Below are 16762 nucleotides of genomic sequence, written 5' to 3' on the forward strand. Positions count from 1 at the left end.
GTTAAAATAAATCAGTACACGGAGAGTGGGTTATAGATTGTGTTCCTATTAGTTACCTAAAACTAAAAATTATTATTAAAAGCTCTATAATATTTCTGCGGCACAGCATTGTTACCCTTCGTCGTCATGTGTCCAACCGATTACACAACCACTGCCTTTTGAGTGCGACGCGTGAAGGAATTTTAAAACCAAACTTTTTAAAGACATTTTTAACCATGTTAACCTTATTTTATGGTTATTCTTGTATGCTGATTTTATACAGTACCCACCAAACTATTAGGTACACCCCCCTATTTTCAATGCATTCTTATGGCACTACGTGTCCTGGAAAAATGCAATAACTCTTGAACCGCTTGGGCTAGATTTTTTTCCTTTTGGCCCTGAGTAGATCTAATGATGATCTACATTTTTTCTACACATGAAGTTGTCGTAGGATTAACCCCCACGGCGCTACGGTATCGTTCAGTTTATTAGGTACACCCGTTTTCCCCCCATATGCGCCGTGTTAAATACGGCGTTTTCCAAAATTTACAAAAAATACTAAAAATCAAGCTAAAATATTTTTCTTTGTGCCAAAAGATGCAGAATTCTTCACTCTATACGAATATAAAGAATAATTTACAATCAAATCAACTCAGAGAACCCTTCCCTATACCTCAAAGTTTTCCACTTCAAAATTTGTACTTTTTTCAACAAACTTGCACTTTCGCCAGCAGAGGGCGCCCAATTTCGCCAAATTTTGAAGTGGAAAACTTTGAGGTATAGGGAAGGGTTCTCTGAGTTGGTTTGATTGTAAATTATTCTTTATATTCGCATAGAGTGAAGAATTCTGCATCTTTTGGCACAAAGAAAAAGATTTTAGCTTGATTTTTAGTATTTTTTGTAAATTTTGGAAAACGCCGTATTTAACACGGCGCATATGGGGGGAAAACGGGTGTACCTAATAAACTGAACGATACCGTAGCGCCGTGGGGGTTAATCCTACGACAACTTCATGTGTAGAAAAAATGTAGATCATCATTAGATCTACTCAGGGCCAAAAGGAAAAAAATCTAGCCCAAGCGGTTCAAGAGTTATTGCATTTTTCTAGGACACGTAGTGCCATAAGAATGCATTGAAAATAGGGGGGTGTACCTAATAGTTTGGTGGGTACTGTACATCGTGTATACTTCTAACATGCAAGCGAGATACATTTAAGTAAGTCAAAAACCGCTAGCACTACCATACAAGAAGATGTCGTCCTTGATTGCCAAAAAAACGAGCTACCAATCGGCATACCACCTTTTTTTCTCGGGTTAAATACGTTAAATTATTTTACTGCTAATAATGATTACGATAAAAGCTTACCAAGGAGCATGGTAAACTATGTCTTACCATTGTTGCGCTCCCTAGGTTGGATCCTGACTACTGGAATAATCCTGCCGTTAGATTTAATGATAATTTTGGTGCAATAATAACCGCCATTCCTAGTCCGATTGCGTTTTCGTTGTCCAATTCTTGACAGAAACAAATCAGACTTCTTCTCAACGTTTGACATTCAGAGACTGAGCGAGTTGACATAAGTTCATATTAAGCCATTTAAAAAGTTTGCAAAAAAGTGTATTTATATAATAGGCATCTAAAATCAGACCTTTTTGGGGAATGAAATAAATACTACCATAAATCGTCTCTATATGTAGTCTATACACTGACTCATTAATGACGATTTTAAGCAACGGGATTGAGCTGAAGCAATACGCTGTTTGGCTGTAGACTGTGGATGTACGATTCTCAAGGATATGCAGCTGTGTAATAATAATATGATCGCCAGTTGCACCTCAATATACCATTGGCGGCAGTACTTGTCACTACTAGTTGCATGGATCCAATCTCGGTTCTTGGTGTATCTGATACAGAAGCGATTTGGCCCGTGTTCTATCAGAAGTAAAAGAAAAGTCATTCAACAAATATGTCTTGGTCTTGAAATCACTTAAACACGTAGGCTACTGCATGTGAAGACGATGTAACTACGAGTAATTTTTGTCTAAAGAAATTACCGTGAAGACTGCTACAGCAGTTAAATCGGTGCAAATCAGTCTGATTCTGGTGTTCACAGCTGAGCTTGCGGTGATTCCAACTACCGCAACCTGACCCGCAGTTTGCAGTTTGATCTCGAGAGTTCCGTGATGAGCATCGGTTGCCTTTTTACAAGGACCAAGACCATTAGCACCTATATCAGCAAGGAGGCACTCTGATATCAAAGGGAAAACGGATACAAAAACATTGATTAAGGAAAACGGTATTATGTTATTACATAACTAATTTTGCCACTACATAATATAAATAAGAGTGTTGGTAGTACCTCCTGCTGCCGGGTGAATAGTAATGAGTGCTTGTCTGTTGAATCGCTTTTTCCACCATTTTAGTTTATCCTTGTCATCAACCCCGTCGTTAACCCTCCATGCAGCATCAATTGGATCACTGTCGCCTATGTAAAAAAAAGTTGTATTAATTATGTTAAGAGAAATATAACGGACACCATATGGGGTGACTATAGTTTGGATGTAACTAGGCTAATTCGATTCGTTACCTGATGGCAAAAATGAGGGATATGAGGGATACGACCAAGGCCAACTCGGTACTCTACTCTGTTGGCTTAAGAATGCTCCTTCCGAAGGTGACATAAACGGGTTTCCATAAAGACTGCTTTCAGGATAATAGTATTGGGATTGCGGCGAAGGATAGAACTGGGGTGCAAATAAAAGTTGTTTGGATTCGCGGTTTTCTCCTGCTTGCGGAAGATCCTCCTCGGCTGTAGTCACTGTTAGACAACAGACTGTTGCCATCTAAATAATTCGAGTACATTTAAATATTTCGATTAAGTTCGTAATTTAGTCTATGACCAATGAAGTAAAAACTGTAATCCAAATAATTACCAGTAACAATGAAAGCGATGCGGAACTCGTAAGTGCCATTGTGGATCGATGAAGAAACAGTGGTTTTTTTTTCTCCTGTAGAATTCTGTAGTATCCTGAACGAAAGATTCAAGTGGACTTGCGACTAAGATCTGAACGTCCCGTGTTTATATAGGTATTCGGGAAGGCGGGAAGGGCTTTGAGGGAATGCTCTTGTCAAGAGATGTATGTATTTTCTGAGTTGGTATGTAACAAGTTTTCAAGTTTTTTTTTTTTTTTTTTTTTTTTTTTTTTGGTTTCTTGTTTGAATTTCCATATTCGGGAAATTGTGTGACATTTTATGGTGGGTGTGTGATCAAGATAGCGGTTCCGTTATTTGAACTAAAATATATCGAGAAACGACGGTCAACAATAAGAAACCTCTGATATTTTAATAGGGTAATCTTCCTGACTGGTTTCCTGTCCTGAAACATGTTATGTCGTGGCTGGGCAATACAGACAAGATACTTATTCGTTTACTAGACTCGTTGGTTGACCCAAACATTGTACACAATGCTGTGCATTGCCACTGCACTGGGGATGATGGAAGTGGGTTGACCGCTCCGACCTTTGTTAAAAAATTTTCTTCCAATCCGTGTACATCCAATGATGCAAGTAGACAGGTTTTCTTTTAACCGATAGTTCAATGTCCTCTCGTGTCCTGGTACGTCACAAACCAATTATCACAGCATCATCCTTTATTCAAATGCAGTGAGAGTAAAGTAGACACGCAATTACGAAGAACATTTTTCACCAGATCTGATCTGTTTTCTTGAAGTGGTTATACATCGATCATCGATCGGCTGTTTTTTTATTTTACGTCGTCGCGAATTTTTTTAGACTTCGTCATTCTGAATTTATGGAAATGTTGAATGAAATAATAAGCGACTTTGGCAATCGACGTGTTAAAAGATGTGTCCCGCGTCAGTTAATTATTTCTCTGTAAGGAGTTGTTATTGAATGCACACACAATCATGTAAAGGCTACGGAGCGGAAGTCACGTCTAGAATCGCTCGTAAAATCTGGATGGGGTTATTTGGTCAGAAATAATGAGACAATCAATCAACTAATAATATACTAGCGGAAACACTGATACATTTGAAACATCAATATCGTTGTTTTCACATTTATGTATAGGATAATTTCCTTTGCGCGTAAAATAATGTTAAACAATAAAAGGATAAATGCGGATAAATGAATTGCAATCATGCTATTGCAGACGGCCAACGCATATCATATAAACTCGATTAGCACGAAAGACAGCGAGGCAGTTTCAAAATATTAACGAAAATTGGACCTATCCCCCTGATAAAAGTCCCTGAGTTTGATTGTATGCGGCTTTCTGGATTGTGTTTTTGAAACAAATTTATCTCTTCAGTCTTACTGGAGGTCTTTATTCAGTGACGGCATTAAGATTATTGAAGGTATTTAAATATTCTTTGAATGGTCGTATATCGCCAGAGGTTCCATTAAAAAAATTTCCATTGGAGAAGTTAATAAGACTATTGTATAAATATTTAAGATTCACTGACCCAAGGAATGTAGTGTAAAGCTTTAGCCACTCACTACATTTAGCTCACACCATACATTTTTATATTGGCAATTGTATTTGATGTAACGTTAGCGAAATCTCTTTTAGACTTTCCCCCGACGTATTTTTCTAATAATTTAAAATGTATTATTTTATGTCATTTTTTTTCAATCAAATTCTAATTATTCATTTAAAAAATGTATGAAAGACCTTATTTGAGAAACCGGGACGCAGCCCCCACTGCATCAAAGCACCCTGCACCCCCCATGGTTCTGATAGACATTAGTTTCAAATATGAAGAAAAAAATGATGGTGTTATGACAAAGAAGAAATCACGAAATCAATAAATTGCATCAAAAACAAATTTTTAAAAAAGAGGCTATTAAAGGGAAACGCGCGCGCACTCTAATTAGGGATCCTTTAACGAATCCGATTCTTCAGAGGGAACAATCAATGATGTCTTTAATATTATTGTTAACTAACTTATTTTCTTGTAGAGTATAGGTCGCGTGAAAGACGTCCAAATATTGCAAATCAAGAAATTAAAGTTGCCATTAAAAAAAAAGTAATTTTTGAAATGCTTTATGAAATTGACCCATGAATGTGAATTTATTTGGCCGGATATAATATTAGTATTTTATATTTATTAGTATGGATTTAATAGACCAGATAACATCATGTAAAACCCATTTTTTTTTTTTTGCAAATGTGTATTTATTTAATAGGCATCTAAAATCAGACCTTTTTGGGGAATGAAATAAATACTACCATAGATCGTCTCTATATACGACAAATGTAGTCTATACACTGACATATTATTGACGATTTTAAGCAACGGAATTGAGCTGAAGCAACACACTGGTCGGCTGTAGACTGCGGATGTGCAATCCTCAAGGATATGTTCCTGTGTAATGATGATACGAATGCCAATTGCAGCTCACTGAGGTTGCACCTGCAGCTGCAGCAGCAGTTGAAACTGCAATTATTTGCATGAATCCAATCTCTGTTACAGGAGTATTTATGGGTGCAGCTATTTGACCGGTTTGCTATGGAATTAACAAAAAGGATAAATTTTATTTAGAATTGTTTTCAGAAACTTTTCAGTTTTTACGTCGCATGGATGGCTTACCGTAAAGAGATTGGTATCCGCTATGTTAGTGCATGTCAGCCTGACTCGAGTGTTCTTTTGGGAATTAGCTGTAATCGCAATAAAAGCAGCTTGATCAGCTGCCGAGAAAGTAATTCTGATAGTTCCTTGTTCCGCTTGCGTTGCGTATTTGCAAGGACCAAGACCATCGGTAACAATATTAGGATTATTGGCTGCTGCGATACTGCATTCTAATGCCAATAAACAGAAAAGAAAGAGAGAAAACAAATTTAAACTTTAGAAACACAGAAAAATAATCTAGTACACCCAAAAAAAAGTTTTCTTTTACCTGCTGCAGCCGGGGTTATTATAACAGTTGCTTCTCTATGAAAATTATGCTTCCACCATTTCACTTTATCATGACCTCCGGTATGCACAAACCTCCAGGAAGGAGAACTGGGATCATCTTTATTTCGATATGTTAAAAACACATAAGTTTTGTTTATTATATGATATTATTTATATGCCTTAACGTGTAATTTTCATTGCTAATTTGTTACCTAATGGTGCGAATGGATAAGACGACATTCGAGCTCCCTGATAGTTGGGGACGCTGTCTGTCGGTACTCCAAACGGGTTTCCATATGGACTGCTTTCAGGATAGTAATATTGCGAGTTTGAGGGATAGAACTGAGGCCCGTAGACAAGTTGTTTGGATTCGCGGATTTCCGGTGTAACAGCTACATCTTCTTCAGCTGTCGTCACCATGAGGCAACATACCGCTGCAATCTATTTGAAAAAAAGAATATTCTGTAATATACTTACAACGTAAAAGAGTCTCTCTGGATAGGCCTATCATACCAGCAACGTGAAAGCGAAAACGGGGCTTGTAAATGCCATCGTTAATGAATGAAGAGGAAGCTGCCTCTTTTCTCTAGTAGAATTTTCGTTGATTCCTCGATGAGCAACTCAAACAGAATGATGACAAAGATGAACACACGGCATTTATATAGCATTGGGGATGGGACACGTTTGTGTCAATGCTTATAGTATAAAAACGTGTATTTTTTTTTTAAATTATTATTTCTAATTCCCGTCCGAGATTTTGGTTTTGTTTTCTCGTTGGAAGAGTCACCCAAATTGGGCAGATTGCACGAAATGTCTGAGGAGCATGTGTGATGATAATCACGACATTCCGTTAGTTGAAAGTTGAATACGGCTAAGGAGTCAGGTGAAAAAGCTAGCCGGAGACGTGCACTTTGTTATAGTTTCGAACTGGTTTTGTTTGAACTCGTTTAGCGCTTGCATTCATACGAAATTCAATGTCTTGATATCCGTACGACAGTTCGACGTCCTCCCGTGTCCTCGTCGTAGGTAAACATGTTCTAAGTTCTAACGTAGCTCTAACCAATACTCATTTACCTAATAAGATGCAAGTCGATGAAACAACGCCCTCATTTCGAGTTGTCGTGTTCCTTCCACTTCCTTGTGCGCTTACAACCTGGCACGGATTTGAAGCACAATGGTATTAAATTGGAACGTTGACCACGTTTATTACTCCTTATGTAACGTTTGGGATGGGGAAACTGGGCCCTCCGACCCTAGATTAACATTTATTTTGTCTTTTTTTCTCTATATATGTGACGATAATAATTGGATTGACGACAGTGATTACTTAACCGGAATTCGAGTTCGTTTTCTGATCATCTTATTCACTTCTTTGATTAGCACAGTAGTGAATTTTGGGTATTATATGACCGTGGAACAAACGTAATATCATTACATGGTTCGTGAAGTCAAGCTTGAGATTCCTATCCTTCTGGTCAGTCCTGTTCGACGTATTTGGACAACTAAATTCAAGATTGATCTTCCTTATTTCTTTCGGGCAACAACAGCACAAAAAACTATCCTCTCCCACTAACGTATTTAGGAAAATGTTAATTGACTTGATCAGGGAAGGCTCTTTTGGAGTAGATTGCTGAATGGTCGGTTTCTGAAACTGGATTTAAAGCAGGAAACGCAAAAAAATGATGATTTATTTTTTCAAATCCAAGCTACTTCATTTCATTATAGATGCTGCCTTTTTTCGATTGATTTTATTCATAGGTGAGCCCTTCCCAGTCCTTGACAGTGAACTGGTTGTTATGGCAAGCGCAAGCCGTTGCTGACCAGCGATGTAAAACATTTTTTTTATCATGCATGGAGACGAAAGAAATACAGGTTAGTGTGAAGGACGTTCGTAAGAGATGAAGTTATGTTGTCGCCTTGGTTTTAGTAGAATTGGCCAATGAACTCATTGTCATTCTCATATCTTTTCAGTTAAGGGCGTTAGACGGAGATTGCGCAGCAATGGGGACTCAACCGGAACACGTACCCGTTAGTTAGTTAACTTCATTAAATATCGTCGTGGGTGGCATGTTGGCCCTCGCTTTTTTTTTTAAATTTACCGATTTAAAAACATATATCGATCGATGACCTGTAGTTCTAAATTGCATAAATGTGTTCATTATTTTTTTTTTCTAAAACATCTGTCGTGAGACGATTGCAAAATGATGCCAATAACCTTGTTGGAAGAAAACTTTATGTCGATACAGGTATGTCAGAACCATAAGATAGAATCAACACTTTTAATAAGGTATACGGTAGACAGTTTTTCTGAAGATCGCGGCATTGTTTCTTTGTTATAAAACTAGTCTTGGATCGAAAATGTTAGTTCGGTCGGTTAAAATATACAGAAGACATCTATAAATAAATTGACTTTAGATCTTTAGAATTTAGAAATTCGAAAAAACGGGAAACAGGATTGAAAGGGACCGAAATTGATTATTGTATTGGCCAACGCATTTTCCGTTACAAAAAAAAAACCGGTATGGCAAACGCAAACCTCTATTATCTATAACTGCATTAGCCTACAATGATTAGTTCACTTTGGAAATCCAAAATGGATAGTAGTTTTTTTTATACCCAACTTATTTGATGCTTTCAAGTTTCAAAATGCCAAAAAAACAGGTTTTTGATTTCTTTGGCAACCGAAATCAGGTACCCGTGTCACTGGGTGCCAACTGCAACTGCCCATCCCAATTAGTTTTGGATGCACTTTTCCTCAAAATTGTGTCAACTATACAGTTATCATCCTGATGTTTGAAGAAATACAAAAAAAGAAAAGAAAAATTTAACTGAAGATAAGTTATCGAAATAAATTTAATTTAAAACAAATGAAATATTTAATTACGTTTTAGTTATTTGGTACTGCCTGGTACCGCCCATGTTCGATAGTATTACTTAATCACTTTACTTATCACGGTGTTTGCGACTTGCTAACAATTAAAAAAGACAATTATTTATTGAGACTGAAGAACACAGATAAAGACCACGGTGGTCTTTTGTTGTGCTGGAGAAGAAGAGTCGAGTACTCGAGTGACTGAGTGAGTGAAATACTATGTTTAATGTTCCAGGACAATCCCTATTTAAAAGAAATTAATTTGACTAAAAATTAATTGACTAATTGTATTTTTTTTTAATCCAAGAATTTGTTTTCCGATTCCGTGTTCCGTATTTTCGGTATTTTCAAACAAATCGTCTAGTAGAAAACTGACAACACTGATCAGACGATAAACTATTGGAGGGCGGGAAGGCCGTAAGTGAAATAGCAAATAGGCAAATAGCCGAATAGTGAATCCTCATCCTCAATCCTTACCTCAACCCTCAACGTGTGCTTTGAATAATGCACACAAGTCTGATTCTGGGAATCGATAAGAATCAACTTATATTGTTTGTTTTCGACTTTTGGCGTACTAGATTTTAGATTGCCCAAGCTGTTTCATCAGCAATATTCATAAATATGGCGGTTGATGTGGTAAAGAAATTATCAAAGTTGCTGCAATCAAATAGTAATAGTCAACAACAAAAGGATGCGTTGCAACAAACCGTTGATAAACTAAGCAGAGAAGATGTAATTTTCATACATACTTTATAAAAGATTTTTTTAAATAATTCAAACACTTTCTATAGATTCTGAAAGCGATTCCTGATGTTGTCCATTCTAATGGGGCACCAAATTTAATACGCCTTATCTTTGAAGGATTGTCTAACACTACTCAGCACAGAAGCAACTTGCTGCTCAATGTGATGAAATCTATATTAACTGAGTTGTGTGACAGTGAAGCTGTACCAGAAAACTGTGCAGTTGACATCGTCCATCTCATGAGTTTGAACAGCCATGATTTAAGCAGTAATAACTTGGCTGAATTGGTGCAGCTTTGCTTATCTTTTATTGAAAAAGGAAAAAACCTAAAGGGAAAGTTAGTGTATCAAAATTCTAATAAATTCCAATATAGTTTTTATTTTAAAATCAACTTTCATTTATTTAGATGGCTGTCACTGTTTCCGATGATATTTTCTGAATTAGCAAAACAGAACAGAGTTAATGTAGAGGGGAATACTTTAACAGGTGAAGAATATTGCAGTGAGATAATCAATTCACTCTGTGAAACTGAAATTGCAACAGATGATGCAGTAGCGTTTACTGCAGTACTCAGAGAATTGAAGATTCCACCCAGCACAGTTAACAAGTACTACAAGGTTTTCTAAATAGTCAAAAGTGTTTTGCTTAATAATCTTGTTCTATTGATTTATCCAGATTTGTTTTAAAGTTGTGTGCCATTGTACCTGAGATGGAACCACAAGAAGTGCCTCCATTTGTTTACCAACTACTTTTCTTGTGTTATCAGTCAGATCATCTTGTCCCATTGCAGCACTTGACAAAATATTTTGATAACAAGCTAAGAAGATGTGGTCAAATTGGTAATTTGTCGAACTCTAGGGGAAATTCAATGGATATAGAAAGTGAAATAGGTAGCGTTGTTTTAAAATAATATTTTTTCATCAATAATCTTAGATTTATTTATGTATTGGATTTCTTTAATTTCTTAGAATCTGGGTCTCCCAAGGAAATCTTGCAAGCTAAAGCTACTTCCATTTTTCACATTTCCCGAGCAGCTGCCACCGGACATCCACTCGGCAAAGAATTTGTGAAATTTCTTCGTAGTAAAGTTGATGTTCCCGAACTTGTGTTGGACCCTTTCATACTCGAGGTTGCTCTGTCGTTGGGTGCCCTTCCACAGCTTCGAGACATTATAGATTTATTACGGAAAATAGTGCAACGCCTTCTTCGATCCAATGAAAGACAACGCCATTCATCATGGATGAGGAAATTGATGTTAGGCAAACAAATCGATATTCAAAAGATCCTTGATACCATTATGCAACAAGGCACAAGTGAAGGAGATAACATTGTCAAAGGTATTTTAATAAAAGAAGGAGACGGATCGAAAATTGTGATTTGCTGAACCGATATGTATTTAACAGGGTTTGAACTACTTGCATTTGGATTGCTGGAAATTCGAACTCCAAGCGCTTTTGGCCGTCCAGGGGTCGCTGGATCTAGTGCTGCTACAGCAAATGCATCGAGTTCAACAGGTAAACCTAGAATCGTAATTGATATCGAACACTGTATAGCACACAATTGTATATATCTAGGCTCCACTTCCGCAACTGTAACTGAGCAATGCTGGCATATCGGCTCGCATATTCTTTTACAAATGATCAGGAAGTTCCCAGACTCGGCCTCCCTCATTGTTAAGAAGCTTGTCGAGAGGTGATTCTTTTGGTTCTGCTAATATTGGCTCGTTTTCAATTGTGAAAATTTTGTAGACTCCAAGACGTCAGCAACGATTCGCAGTACATCACAACTATTAGCTTGATGGTCCAACATAACCCGCTTAGCATGTTAGAATGCAAATTATCTTTCACAGCCTTGCTGTACAGTATGGAATATCGGGGACTACCTTCTGCAAAACGTCTTTACGCGGGTATCTCACCCTTGTTCCGTTCGTCAGGTGCTCTGCGTGACAGTGCATTTTTGGTGCTACGCAAACTGCTACACAGGTATGAAGTTACTTTTTAGAAACCCAAAGATGGATTTGTTTTACATTCAAACCTTATTTTTTCCCCAGTTGTTTGGAAGAAGTAAGGCAGGTTGCAGTGGTGGGTTTTCTCCAAATTTTGAAAAATTTTCGGTTCTATACTCCAACTTTGAGCTCGTCTTATAGTCAGTCTTCCATGAGTAGTCAAGCTACGGTAGACGTGCATCATAGTCAAACATCGAATTCTAACAGGTAAAATATAAACATGTCTTTTCACAAAGATTCTTTCTTTTAAATTTTGTCTGTTTAAAAATCTAGGGCGTTTTGTGGTGAACTGTTAAAGCTTCTTCATTGCGCCTTGAGCCAACAAGCTGCAGTTCGCTTGACACTCTATCAAAATCTGCCAGAAGTAGTTTCCCGTAATCCTGAACTTCTCCCCGAATGCATCAAGATGTTGCGTTGTCATTTGAAGTTTTTTGTTGATCCCGAAGCGCTCATCCAAGTAGAAATGTGTGTCTCCAAGGATGGCCATGATTCCCATGTGGTAGAGCCGTTAGGGCACTTAATTCAATCCATTCTGCAAGTAATAATATTTTCGTAGTAATTTGGTAACATTTATATTTACAATTACTAAATTATTTATATTTAGACCATTTTGCGAAGCGGCAAGAATCAACACATTACAAAAGAAGACATTGATCCCAAGAGCGAAGACCAAGTAGATCTTGGAGTGCTGTCAGTAAGAAAAGCGGTCACTAGTGTGGCCGAATCTTCATTTGATGATTACACGGTAGGGGATGTCCAGGAACCATGCGGCCACTTAAAGGTCCAGATTTTGTCATCTGTTTGTGTTGCGTTGGCCGACTTCTGTCTCGCTCAAAATGCCACCACCAGTATACCAGCGGCAAAACGTCTAGTCCAGTTGTACGATATGCACGCCCGTTTCGATGCACTTCTCACGGAATCTTCCGGTAAAGGAAAAGGAAAAGGCAAGGCTCCCAAGAAAGCAAAAAACAACAAAGACAAAGAAAACTCCGTCGAAGAATCGCCTCAAAAGGATGAAGCTCCGAAAGCGCCAAAGAAGATTTTTGAAATGTGCACTCTAAGTCTACATAGTATTGCTCTTTTCATCAACTTTTTGAACGAGAGTGATCGTGCCAATCGCAACGAAGAAGATATATTCAAGTTTTTCAAATCGCAAAATGGATTGCGTCTTTGGGTCGTCCAGTCAGCGCTGACTAAATATCAGGCATTTCGTAATACCGGAGATATAGAAGGACTAAGTGCTGAAAGTGTGTCTAAATTCAGTGGATCTATTGGATGGGCCTTACTGCTCCATTGCCAAAAAGCAACGAAATTACCCGAAGGTCCTCTTTCAGTCATGTACTGTGCTGCCTTAAATTGCCTTTTTGAAATAATTCAAGGATTTTGTAAGCACCATCCTACTAAACTGGGGCGTTTGTTGATGGCTATGGATCAAGTGGACAGACCAGCTGCGGCAGTGCCATTGGAAAATCAAATTTCGAAGTCTTTGAAGCACTTTAAAGATTTACTTAACCATTTGTTGTCGGGAAGAGAGAACGAAGACCTCGTCGCGAAAGCAGTTATACCTGTTGTTGGCACATTGACTGTTCTATCAGATCAGTTAGACCCCGCCGGCACTGAATATGCAGAATTGTTCAATTGGATGCACAGACTTTGCAAAGATGTTGAGTGCACCGACCCATCTATTGTCAAAGTCCTCATCAATCTTCTTACCCACTTAAACATGGCATCCGAATCCAGTCCAAGCACTTTGGATGAGCTCGCTCGTGAAATTTGTCTTGCTATTGGTACCTTGGACGACGAAGATGAGGCGGAACCAAACAAGTTATCAACAGTTAACGAAGAAACAGCCGCTATTGTTCTAACTGTGCTGATAGCAAGATTGGATCAACTAATTCAAGTTGTCGAGTGGGCTTTGCCTAGAATTGGAGCTGTCGATCGTGGAGACGCATCACCAGTTGTTGAACAATCAATTTACGCACGGCTGAAATTAGTCGCCGTAGCGCTAAGTAAGCTAGTTATTGCAGACATACGTCCTGGTCCCAACTCTGAACTGATTCTTAAACTAACGATTACATTTTACACGGTATTAGCAATCAGACTTTTTACCTTTGTTTATTTGCTTTCTATTTAATGCTTGATAGTTAATTTCTCTATTTTGTTTTCAACATTATCCAGACGATGAGTCGCGTCGCAAAGAAACAAATCAAAGTAATAATTCCTGCATTCCGAAGCTTGGTCAGATCGATTGCTACTCAGTTGACAACAAATCTCAACACTTTTATCGCGCATCTTGATGAGAAGAAAACCGAAGAGAAAGGCGTGAAGCGCAAGAAAGGAGATAAAGATAAAGTTGTCGCCCCAAAAATGGACAGAAGTGCTCGGTCTATACCAGCCCTAACCTACGCTTCGGAACAATACAATCAAGCCATATTGGGAGTTACCAAACGCACAAAGGAAGACCTATCGTTTGGATCCAAACTGGGTACTACAAGGGATTTCAGAATCAAAGCTGATAAAGTCAACGTAAGGCAAAATTCCCCTTTATTCTTTAAACTTTTTTTTTTCTTGTAAAATATTTTTTGTGTATACCACCGATAGGAAGCATTGGAAGGTAATGCCCAGAAATCAGCATCGGAACCAGAGGAGTCGGAGGATGACGAAATCGAAGCAACCAACAGCGGAAATCGATCAGCGCTCAACGAAAGCCGCGGAAGGGGTACAGCGAGACGCTCTCGAGGAAGAGGACATGGAAAATTTTCATCTGTTGGCAAGGCTCATGCTTCCAAATAACTTCCTTTATTTTTGTACGTTTAGTTGCGCTTCCCAGTATTTTAAGTTGTCTTCAGACTTTTTACTGTTTTCGCCAATTTTGTTTTGTGGAAATTTTCTGGTGTCGCCAACTCGGAAGAATTTATATTTTCATTAATCGCTCATTCATTACACAGTTTAAATGGATTTTTCTTTGAGCTTCTTAAAGGCTAGGAGGGCGTAGCAACGTGGAGATGTCACGGGCGAAAATATCCGTACCAAGAAAGAATTGCTTACAACTTCCTGGGATTGAAAAGAATGGGATTTAGTACAGGAAAATCCTTATAGTGCAAGTGAACAATACCTGTTCTGTAAGGTAAACTAGTCGATCTAGCAAAATGACATATTCAACTAAACTGGCCAGCAGTAGACGAAGTTGAAAGAAGGCATACAAATGTCTTCGTTTATCTCCATTGTAACGGGTCAGATATGCTTCGATTTCTTCATCCGTCAACTATTCCAAATGCCACTTTAAAATTGTTGATTTGTTTTGTTAAATTATTTTACATGATTTAGTTATCACTTACCTCTAAACTCAACTTTAACTTTTTTGTTGCCCACTGAAGGTATTCTCGAAAGTTATTGACAGGTTTACGCAGACGCCCCACTTGAAATTCAACTGAATCCGTTGAAGGGAATTTTTCTTCGAGAATAACTTGTAGAAGTGAGCGATAGAAAAGAACATCAGGTTGCATCTAAGTTAAATTAAACCAATAATTAGTACTGCTTCGTTTTTCGTTAAAAAAAATTAGACTGTACTTGTTTGCGCGTAGCGTATCGTTCTAGCGGCTGCGAAGAGACCATTCGGGCGTTCCGTCCCAGGAAAAAACTCTTTGATTTCAAATGGCTGCTAAGGGGAAAACCCTGTTCAAGTCCACTGTTACTTTTGTCGAAAAATTCGTCTAAGAGATGATAACAGCAGCCAACGTTGCACAAGAAACGAGACTCGGGCGAATTCACGAACAGCTGCACTGAAGTTGAAGCCAGATTTCCACAAGTATGTAGACCCACTAAACCAACTTGGTTAAATGACTGTTGAAAATATTGACTGCATTCTTCAATTAGAGGACGGATGTCGAAATTGTTTGATAAGTACAACGTTGAGCGCCTAAATCTTACTGACAAATCAACGGCTTCTTCATCTTCTGTAAGACGTGCTTTTTTCACATGACTTTTGAATGTCTTTTGAAGCATAGATTGTCTTCCCTCCTCTGCATGAGCGCTAAAACCGGCAGCATCGATACCTGAGACGTATAATCCGTGATTCAGTGATAGCATCGATGCTAGCGCTCCTTTTCCGCAACCCAAATCAACAATCAGTTTGCTATCAGTATAATTTGCAAACGATGCTATCGTATCGCAAAGGGCTCCAACCTCGTGAGATTTTTTCACCGTCATGAATTTATCAAAATGGATCAACGAAGTTAAGGGCTTTATATCCATCTCTTTCCACACTGACGGGAGATCATCAAGAACATTTAAAGAATCTAAATTATGTTCATCAATATCTTCCATTAGCTGGAGTAAATTTGAGGCAATGTGAACTGGTTTGCTTTTACTGATGTTCAGATAATCGTTGGGAAGCTCAGCAATCTGAGTATCGGAGAGTGCCATCAAATCTGACTGCAAATCTTGACTTAATTTTTCAAATACTTGATCAGTATAAAAGTGAACCATGTGTGTGTTTACAATAGGAAGAAATGGCTCCAGAAATGTTGACAGTGTTTTTAGAGCAGCTAGAGCTGTTTCTTGTTTTGTTCCCATATTGTATTTAGAAATCAAAAGTTCAGTTGATTATTAGCAGAATAGCTAGCATCAACTTTGAGGATAGCACAGCAATGCTTGAATTTGGCACGAATGTCTTGAAGTAAACTTACAATATCTTGATTTTTTGGATTTTCCTGTGGGAAACGTTCCAGCAATGTAAGCAATTTTTCCAATGCTTTGAGAGATTTTGAATCTGCCTCTTCTGTTTTATTTTTCAGTTCAATTTGATGTATCTCATGTACAACATCCGGATTTAAGGACACAGGGCACAATTCCAGTAGTTGTTTAAAAGCTTCACTCAAATCACCCGATAGCAAAGCAATCCAACTTTTAGCAAACCCACGATAGAAGAAAATTTCCGACCCAATTTCGCTGCCTTTTTGACGTCCTAAATCAAATCCTTCTTGAAATCCTGCTATTTCTCCTTGAAGTAATCCTTCTTCATAAGCTTTTGCCACTAAATTGTCTTCAGACACTAATAATGAATCAAAAGCGTCTTGAATATCGAAATCGCTTTCTTGTTTGTTCACAGCCATAGCAAGTGTAACGAATTCATCGTGAATTCATTTTAAACTAGAGAAAAATGAACAGTTAAGCCACGTTTTCAGTATGCGATGATTTAAGCAGACGAATTTCTGAAAATTAAAAACAAAAGAGCTCTATC

At 38.0% G+C, this 16762-nt stretch overlaps 5 protein-coding genes across 5 annotated transcripts; 1 reads left to right on the plus strand and 4 right to left on the minus strand.

The window, feature by feature from the left end:
• Nucleotides 1–1583: 1583 nt before the first annotated feature.
• Nucleotides 1584–3076, minus strand: LOC124188268. The gene is made up of 5 exons (XM_046580791.1): nucleotides 2916–3076; nucleotides 2570–2825; nucleotides 2342–2467; nucleotides 2037–2230; nucleotides 1584–1914 (listed from the first exon to the last, which is right to left on the minus strand). The coding sequence occupies exons 1-5, from the start codon at nucleotides 2952–2954 to the stop codon at nucleotides 1771–1773; spliced, it is 759 nt and encodes a 252-aa protein (XP_046436747.1). The 5' UTR covers nucleotides 2955–3076; the 3' UTR covers nucleotides 1584–1770.
• Nucleotides 3077–5153: 2077 nt separating this feature from the next.
• On the minus strand, nucleotides 5154–6571 carry LOC124188269. The gene is made up of 5 exons (XM_046580792.1): nucleotides 6413–6571; nucleotides 6112–6340; nucleotides 5901–6017; nucleotides 5594–5802; nucleotides 5154–5510 (listed from the first exon to the last, which is right to left on the minus strand). The coding sequence occupies exons 1-5, from the start codon at nucleotides 6449–6451 to the stop codon at nucleotides 5355–5357; spliced, it is 750 nt and encodes a 249-aa protein (XP_046436748.1). The 5' UTR covers nucleotides 6452–6571; the 3' UTR covers nucleotides 5154–5354.
• Nucleotides 6572–8936: 2365 nt separating this feature from the next.
• On the plus strand, nucleotides 8937–14478 carry LOC124188270 (Fanconi anemia group I protein-like). The gene is made up of 13 exons (XM_046580793.1): nucleotides 8937–9503; nucleotides 9563–9852; nucleotides 9922–10122; nucleotides 10191–10405; nucleotides 10484–10852; nucleotides 10919–11029; nucleotides 11090–11207; nucleotides 11264–11497; nucleotides 11566–11727; nucleotides 11794–12058; nucleotides 12125–13606; nucleotides 13699–14046; nucleotides 14122–14478. Exons 1-13 carry the CDS (start codon nucleotides 9393–9395, stop codon nucleotides 14311–14313), a joined length of 4098 nt encoding a protein of 1365 aa, XP_046436749.1. The 5' UTR covers nucleotides 8937–9392; the 3' UTR covers nucleotides 14314–14478.
• On the minus strand, nucleotides 14407–16095 carry LOC124188275 (probable methyltransferase-like protein 25). The gene is made up of 4 exons (XM_046580798.1): nucleotides 15091–16095; nucleotides 14859–15026; nucleotides 14636–14785; nucleotides 14407–14574 (listed from the first exon to the last, which is right to left on the minus strand). Exons 1-4 carry the CDS (start codon nucleotides 16093–16095, stop codon nucleotides 14470–14472), a joined length of 1428 nt encoding a protein of 475 aa, XP_046436754.1. The 3' UTR covers nucleotides 14407–14469.
• A 14-nt stretch (nucleotides 16096–16109) lies between these two features.
• Nucleotides 16110–16634, minus strand: LOC124188279 (protein LTO1 homolog). Its single transcript, XM_046580803.1, has one exon. The coding sequence runs from the start codon at nucleotides 16632–16634 to the stop codon at nucleotides 16110–16112; it is 525 nt and encodes a 174-aa protein (XP_046436759.1).
• Between the last annotated feature and the right edge of the window lie 128 nt (nucleotides 16635–16762).

Source organism: Daphnia pulex, chromosome 2 (genome assembly GCF_021134715.1).
Source record: "Daphnia pulex isolate KAP4 chromosome 2, ASM2113471v1".
Classification (NCBI taxonomy): Eukaryota; Metazoa; Arthropoda; class Branchiopoda; order Diplostraca; family Daphniidae; genus Daphnia; species Daphnia pulex.

Coding starts and splice junctions, on each gene's coding strand:
- LOC124188268 (XM_046580791.1), bottom strand. CDS start 2,954: ATGGCACTTACGAGTTCCGCATCGCTTTCATTGTTACTG. Junction 2,468..2,569: donor TCCCTCATTTTTGCCATCAG/GTAACGAATCGA, acceptor TTTTTTACATAG/GCGACAGTGATCCAATTGAT. Junction 1,915..2,036: donor CTGCTGTAGCAGTCTTCACG/GTAATTTCTTTA, acceptor TACTTCTGATAG/AACACGGGCCAAATCGCTTC.
- LOC124188269 (XM_046580792.1), bottom strand. CDS start 6,451: ATGGCATTTACAAGCCCCGTTTTCGCTTTCACGTTGCTG. Junction 6,018..6,111: donor TTATCCATTCGCACCATTAG/GTAACAAATTAG, acceptor ATCGAAATAAAG/ATGATCCCAGTTCTCCTTCC. Junction 5,803..5,900: donor AATAACCCCGGCTGCAGCAG/GTAAAAGAAAAC, acceptor TATTGGCATTAG/AATGCAGTATCGCAGCAGCC.
- LOC124188270 (XM_046580793.1), top strand. CDS start 9,393: ATGGCGGTTGATGTGGTAAAGAAATTATCAAAGTTGCTGCAATCAAAT. Junction 13,607..13,698: donor TAACGATTACATTTTACACG/GTATTAGCAATC, acceptor AACATTATCCAG/ACGATGAGTCGCGTCGCAAA. Junction 14,047..14,121: donor TCAAAGCTGATAAAGTCAAC/GTAAGGCAAAAT, acceptor TACCACCGATAG/GAAGCATTGGAAGGTAATGC.
- LOC124188275 (XM_046580798.1), bottom strand. CDS start 16,095: ATGGGAACAAAACAAGAAACAGCTCTAGCTGCTCTAAAAACACTGTCA. Junction 14,786..14,858: donor AGTTAAAGTTGAGTTTAGAG/GTAAGTGATAAC, acceptor CATTTGGAATAG/TTGACGGATGAAGAAATCGA. Junction 14,575..14,635: donor TAGTTTACCTTACAGAACAG/GTATTGTTCACT, acceptor TTTCAATCCCAG/GAAGTTGTAAGCAATTCTTT.
- LOC124188279 (XM_046580803.1), bottom strand. CDS start 16,634: ATGGCTGTGAACAAACAAGAAAGCGATTTCGATATTCAAGACGCTTTT.